This window comes from Nanorana parkeri, unplaced genomic scaffold (assembly GCF_000935625.1).
Source record: "Nanorana parkeri isolate BGI_ZX_2015 unplaced genomic scaffold, ASM93562v1 scaffold1434, whole genome shotgun sequence".
Taxonomy (NCBI): domain Eukaryota; kingdom Metazoa; phylum Chordata; class Amphibia; order Anura; family Dicroglossidae; genus Nanorana; species Nanorana parkeri.
The window spans coordinates 148,373-155,699 of NW_017307702.1; the positions used below are offsets into that span (position 1 = coordinate 148,373).

At 39.3% G+C, this 7,327-nt stretch overlaps 1 protein-coding gene across 1 annotated transcript in view; it reads left to right on the forward strand.

Annotated features, from left to right (window-relative positions):
* Positions 1 to 306: 306 nt before the first annotated feature.
* Positions 307 to 7,327, forward strand: part of HTR3B (5-hydroxytryptamine receptor 3B) — a 28,313-nt gene continuing 21,292 nt past the window's right edge. The window contains exons 1-3 of the mRNA XM_018569963.1: positions 307 to 441; positions 4,429 to 4,473; positions 6,857 to 6,966. Of these exons, the coding sequence (XP_018425465.1) occupies positions 307 to 441; positions 4,429 to 4,473; positions 6,857 to 6,966 (290 nt within the window). The remainder of the gene's footprint in view (positions 442 to 4,428; positions 4,474 to 6,856; positions 6,967 to 7,327) is intronic.

Sequence of the window (7,327 nt, forward strand, 5' to 3'; positions counted from 1 at the left end):
GTACCCTTTCATTTTGGAGAGGTCTCTTTTTACTTCTTAATGTTTCCTTGAAACAGGAAATGAAGGGAAATATTACCATAGCAGACCGGAAAAGAAAAAAAAACTTGACAAGGTTCTAGCCATTCCTTACTTTTTTTAATGCTACAAAAAAAATTGACTTTGCGTACTCTTTGAACTTGAAATGTAGCGTACAACAGCATCTCTGTTAAAATGGAGAGTGTATTCAGAAAACGATATTGCCCTTGATAAATCATGGTATGCTTTTTATTTACCTTCCCAGAGTCCTTTACTGAAAACCTTTCACAAATGAAGAATTCAAGTTTGCTTCACTTGACAAGAAATCTCTTGCTCAACTACAGCAAAGGTGTCAGACCAGTGAAGAGCTGGACACAGGCTACAACAGTCTACATCGATCTCTTTGTCCACGCTGTGTTAGATGTTGTAAGCTCTAGTAATATTTCATTATATAGATGATTATTTCTCATTTATTTTTATTGAACTGTTTTTGTTTACTAGGACATTCATGAAAAGTTAGCATTTGAATGTAATTGGCTTATGGAGCACATTTACTATTTGCAAAAAATGGAAATTCCACATTTGCTTTTGACACCTTATTGCAGGGGTAGGCAACCTGGGAACTCCAGCTGTGGTAAAACTAAAGATCCCCTCATGCATCTGCTTTTGGGAGTCATGACTGTGGCTGTTAAACTCTTACATGCCTCATGGGACTTGTAATTCCAAAACAGCTGGGGTGCCGTGGTTGTTTACCTTTGCCTTAATGTCCTCAGTCAAGCACTGTGGAATGTTCTCTTGACTTATTTATAAGCTCATTATTACATATTTTCCCGGTTATTTCACCTACTGAAACATTCAGGTATTACAATATTACATTATGCAGACATCTTTGATTTAATCAAAGATTTATATCTTTGATTAGTATTTTATGTATAAGGCTTTAAATACTACAGAAATATAGCATTGTGGTTATTTAAATTGAGCAGCCATAATGTATCGCAATTACACTCACAAAATATTTTATTTCTGAACTAATTGTAACTGCAGCCAAATGGTTTGATCTCCTATCATGTGTTTATTGTTATATATGTCCCTGTTGGGAAGATTTTCCCTCACTTCCTGCATTGGTGACAATGTTTTTATTGTGACAGTAAGTGAGGAGAAATAATTTGCTTCCTTCAGACTTCCTTAAGGATGATAGTAGTTACAATTATGTTGAATCTTTTTCTTACAGCCATTGTCTGCTTGTGATATCATTAATTATACTTTTTATTTTAAAATGTGATGTGAGGTTCATTACAAACTGTTGTTGGCCTCCTGTAGAGAAGGTTTTACTGTATCCTGCAAAAGTTTAAAGCAAACCAGTGTTTTGCCTGTGCAGTAAATTCAGTTTTACATCCTCCCCAGAAGGACATTCGGTTCTCCATTCATACGCTGAGGGCGCAGAAAATACCTAGCAATTATTGATATGAGGAGCACAGGTCAGGCCCCATGGTAATTGCTGCCTGAGGTTATTTTGTTGGGGGGGGGCTTCACTCACTGGCTCACTTGTTGTCCTGGCGTTGGTCTGCAGTGATCGCCAGACCACAATGTCAGCGGTTCTGTCTGGCATCCCGCCCAGCTCACTGATGTCACTGGTCCCACCACAGCTCAGTGGGATGCCAGAAAGTGCATCACGCTCCACTCTAGGCAACCCGATAACATAAGTGAGCTGGGTGGGACACCAGACAGAGCGCTACAGTATGCTAAGGGCTCTTAGAAACCTGGGACAGGCTGTGCCCCTGTCGCACCTCCACCAACCGGCTACCCCAAGGAGATGCCACCTGAGGCAACAGCCTCAGACTGCCTCATTATAGGTATGGTCCTGGAGAAGTATGTGACTTTCTCCTCTTCCTCTCATGGGTCCTCACTTGTACTTGGAAATTAACCCAGCATTGGAGATAGCTGGAGTTTAAACAGAGGTTTTTTTTTCTTACTTCTGTCTGTTAGCAGAAGGGGTGGGTGGTTGAAGGGAAGGTGAGTATGTGCTGCTGCTTGAAAAATACATTAAAATATTAATAGCTGAAAAATAACCAGTACCTTTTTAGCCTACCTACCTGCTTTGCTGCATACTGTCTTTACCCAATCTACAGGTGCAATTTAGTTCTAGAAGTCTGGATCTCAGAGATAGAAAAATGGCTGCATCTTGTGCTTAGTATAAACGCTGAGTATCTCTAACCCGAGCAGATCATCGAGAATACGTTTTTGCTGTGAGATATTTGCTTATGAAGAGCAGCCGCAGTCTGAACCTCTGAGTAATATAATTCTCCCAAACATCCTGATTAATGACTTAGCAACTAATTAAAATTGCGAGAGAGGCTGGTGATTTGTTTAATGTGTCATCCGAAGGTGACGTTCAGTTTAATCAAAGATAAACCAGGAACAGCTACACAGACAACATGTAATCAATTAAAGTACACTCTGGCTCTTGCAATGGATTTCTGACAAAGTGTGAAATAAGCTAGGTTCACTATAATTTTTACAAGGAAAACCCAACATGGTGTCTTCTATCAACTGTTCAGGTCAACAGATCTCCACCTGTTTCATTTCTTCTTTTTCATGTGTAGGCGGATTTTCTTTGGCCACTAGCTGCCCTTGACTAGCCAGTGTCCTGGAGTGAGCATAAGTACAGTATATGGAAGCTACCCTGACCGGTACCAACTTCAATGTTGTCATCATGACCCTGACTTTACTACCTAAGACTGTTCTTACATTTCTAAAATTGATGTCATGTTAGTGACTGACTAGGTAGTGAAGGCAGAATCAGAATGATAGATCTGGACCCTGCACCTTTAAAACAAGTCAGCAATAGCATCTCCCACATTTATGTTGCCATATGTTTCCTTTAACACAACTGAAGCAAGGAAATGGGCAGTAGGTGCAGTGGAGCACTTGCCATAATTTAAAAGTGTGGCAGACTCGCCTTTCATTTTGCGCTCCTCCAACAATGACAGATCCACACTCTTTGCCATGACTCCATCACGGCTACTGCCATCTTTAGCCCCCATTCTTTTGGACTGATGTCTTCTGTCTTCAGTCATAGTGCAACAACTGGTGATGTAACTTCTGTGCATATATGCTGGAGGTACAATATCCCAGTACCTGGCAGCACCTGGCTTGGCATTTTAAAATTTCTTATGGTGTGGCAGAAATAACGTGCTTTTACAATAAATTGCTAGCAGGTAAGCTTTTATTGCAGAAGAGACTATGTATGTTTGTTGTGCCATAAAAGCATCTACCTTGCCCACAATCAGTTAGGGTGCATGCATGGGAGTGGCACCATTCTGAGCCAGCCAATTAAGCTGGTTGAATATCCCGAACCAAGAAGAAGACCGGATGAAGGTGTTGGAATAGTCGCTGGAAGGAGTCACTTTTGCAAGTAAGTGTACCATATTTCTTGAATATGCTGAGCATATTGGCCTATTATAAACAGTGCTCATGCATCATGATGCAGACCTTAGTTCAGAGATAAGTGTCCAATAATAGGTTATTATCCTAAAGCATGCAGAGGTATCAGTCTTTATGTTTTAGAGCTGTAACCATCTACAGGTTGGCCATGACACTTTCTTCTTCTAAAAGAGTATGGCTGTAACAAGATTTTGTTAATGGGCTAAAACCATCAATCATGTGTAACTTCACTTTTGCTGACAAAAGAACAATCCTTCTGTGCCCAGTTGCATACATTGCAAGAATCTTGGCAAACATCACTGCAAAGTCTTACATACTGCTGTTTTTTTTTTTTTGGAACATAGAGATGCCAATAATATCCTACTTCCTGCAGCAGCGTTTTTCCTCCTGAGTGGGAGAATCTTCCTGCTTATGTTACCTGATCTGTCCCAGTATCATACTGAGAGAAAATCTACAAGGAACATAAGTAACCCTAGTCACATGGCTTAAATATGACATTGCTAGGGGATGTCTATACGTCAATATGTACACAATTCACAGAGAAGGAAGTACTCTTAACCTTTTACTTTTTTCACGTAATACGGTAGGGAGAAAGAGCCTTTCCCCTACAGTTCAAGTTGCCAATCAGACTTTATTGAAAATATGTGGTAATTAACACATTACTATTTGCCTGACCTCAGCCCTATTAAACACTTTTGGGAATTACTAAAACTCCAATTGGGAGCCAGGTTTTCTTTTTCAGTAACTGACCTCACAAATTCTCATTTGCTTGAATAGACACATATTTCCTAGAAACACTCAAAAATCTTGTGGATTCCTTTCCTGAAGAAGGTGTCCAACTCCGCATAATTTGCCAATTATGGAATCGGATGTGTATGTACAACAAGCTCATATAGGTGTCCAAAAACGTTTGACCATAGAGTGAATAATGTGTAATTATCAGTCATGTTCTATTTTTTTTTTCAGGATGGACAGAATCAAAAGCTGACAACTAGCATCTGGTATCGACAAGTAAGCTTAATGTGACATTTACAGCTGTTTACCCCTTAACATCAAAAGTGATATTAAACCTTATTTTTCTTTTTATTATTAAGAGACAGCATTTATATAGAAATAGTTTTTTCTTTAAAAAATCCTTCAGATCCTTATTTTCTAGTGGGTCCCCACAGGACTTTTCCCCCTGCCCACCGCACGGGTGCCTCCATCAGCTAAGCGGCTGCTGTGGAGGCACCTGTGCATGCTCGTTCACAGCCATGCCCGCAGTAGCTGTGTGCTTCCATAGACACACACAGCCCTGTGGCAGGCCATGCCCCTCCTCCCCACCCAGCAGTTTGACTAACAGCAGAAGAAGCCTATGGCTCCTCTGCCCTCAGTATCCTCCCCCGGAACCAGAAAGTTCAGTAGGGAGGATCGCTGTGGAGACCCGCGGCGGTGACAAGCGCCGCTTACAGATGAGTGTGGGTGGATCGGGGAGTCTACAAGGTACTGGACGTTTTTTACATTAATGCAGAGAACGCATTAAGGTAAAAAAGGCCCAGCCTTTAGTAATATTTTAAGGGTTTATCTGGTCACACCATTTCTGGACCAGATCCAGAGAAGAACGTTTTTTGTCCATACCAGAAATGCATCCCAATTTATTCCTATGGTATTTCTGGACTCTGTTCACACCAGTGCAGTCCGTTCGAGTGTGAGAGGAAAAAATGCTGCATGCAATTATTTTTCTGGTCTGGAAATGCGCCAAAACACATGAAAAATGCATAAAAACCACATGCAAATGCACTGGACTGCACCTGAAAGCCCATTTTAGGCTAAAGAAATGTTTAAAAACAAAAATGCACTGTACCGCTTTTGCATAAACGCACCCAGATCTGGTCCGGACATGGTGTAAACAAGCTCTAACAGAACAGATACAGTAATTGTATGCAGAACAATTCTTTTTAATCGAAGAAAATGTTTTTAAAACATAAATTGAATGCAGCAATGCTAATCAAGGAGTGTGAGCACTGTTGAATGAAGCACCAGGTCGGGGGCGTGTTGGATTGCTAAAGACCTGGACTGCTGTCTGTTGAGCAGAGGTCTGGCTCTCTAATGTACTGCTAGTACAAGGTATTTTAATCCTTGCTGTAGCAAATGGTAGTGTTAAAAGATAAAAAAGAAGCCTGTATTTACTACTATTATGCAGACTGACTGAATTACAGTAATAATATAGGAAGCTTTGAATGGCTTAACCATGTTCTTCTGAAACTTTCTCTCCCAAAGGCCTATTCACACCTTGAGTTGACAAAATGTAACACAATCTGAGCATGCAATCTCCTATTGATTTGCCAATAACTGTGTAATGTGAGGGCCTTCTTGACTGGACATAAATGAAATAGATAGCCTAGGTAGACTCTGATAGTGAATGTGTGCTAGCAAATCTAAGGATGGTTGTAAAGAGATTGTATCATCTGGTTATTATGTGTTTGTCCAATAGTAATGTTATTATTTATGTTTATTAGTATGCTGTATTTAAAAAATAAATAAATGTGATTTTACATTTTTATTGCATTTCGTTCTGTAGAGATGAATGGTACCACATGTAAAAGGCACTACTATTGATGTGTTTTATATCCACTTTCATGCATAAAACTACACACTAACTATCAATAATATTTATCAACAAGGCCATTTGATTGTCATGTCAGTCCTGAATTAATGGCTTTATTGTTAAACAAAACCATGTGATCATCATGGCGATTACTTGACTTTGTTTATAAACAAAGAATCAGGGATATTGTTAGGGTTAGCTGTAGAGTTGGTGTTACCCTTAGGGTAAGGTTTAGCATTAGATTTACCTTTAGGGTTAGAGCTAGACTTAGGGTTAGCACAAGGACCGGGATAGTGGACAGGAGCTTCCCCAACCCTCAGAAGCTATTTAAAGCCCAGTGCACCCTTAAAAACATTATATATATATATAAAGGTAATATAGATATTACCTTTCCTATTGACTCCAATGCATTTGACCAAAATGTCTCAAATGGCAAGTATTCTAATTTTTTTTATCCCTATTTTCACAGACACCTTTCAGGAGATTATAGAGACAAAACTGTCCTAGCCAAGGATATACAATATCTCCTGAGCCATTTTGCTTGACCACCTTTTTTCATAATATCATATTTTTTTCAAAACATGAAGCTGGTGCTGTATTATCATAGATCTTCAAATTCTTGATTGTCACATAGAACAAAAAGCAGCCATCCCTCCAGTTGAGGGGTTTCCTATTGTTACTATAATGCAGGGTCAAAAGCAGGAATAACATTTTCTTTTGTTGGAAAGGCCTGTTAAGCCCATAAATACAGCATATACTGTACATGGATGAGACACCATTTTCAATATTGATTTTTTTTTGTTCTAGATGTGGAAAGATGAGTTTCTGTCCTGGAACTCCAGCCAGTTTGATGGAATTGGAGAAATTTCACTCCCACTTGACGTTATCTGGGTGCCTGACATTGTCATTAATGAGTTGTATGTAAAAGTACTATTATAACAATGTACTTTTTTCTCCTTGAAATGGAATATCATTTTTTTTTGCTAAAATGAAATTTGACATAGCACATATGACTTACATTGTCTTTCCTCTCAGTTATACCTAATTTAGAAATATATTCTTTTAATTCATATAAACATATTCCTCCTTAAGAAGAGGGGATTAAGGGGATACATTCATCTTTAGAAATATAAATATAGCCCATATAGAAAATCCACTGGAAAGTCCTGGACTGTGGTCAGGCTGTGGGCATTCATATATTTGCACATTCCTAACAAATTGTAAATGGCCTTTAAAACAAGATTTCATTGACCCCCCTGTAGCTGCAGGTACTATGGA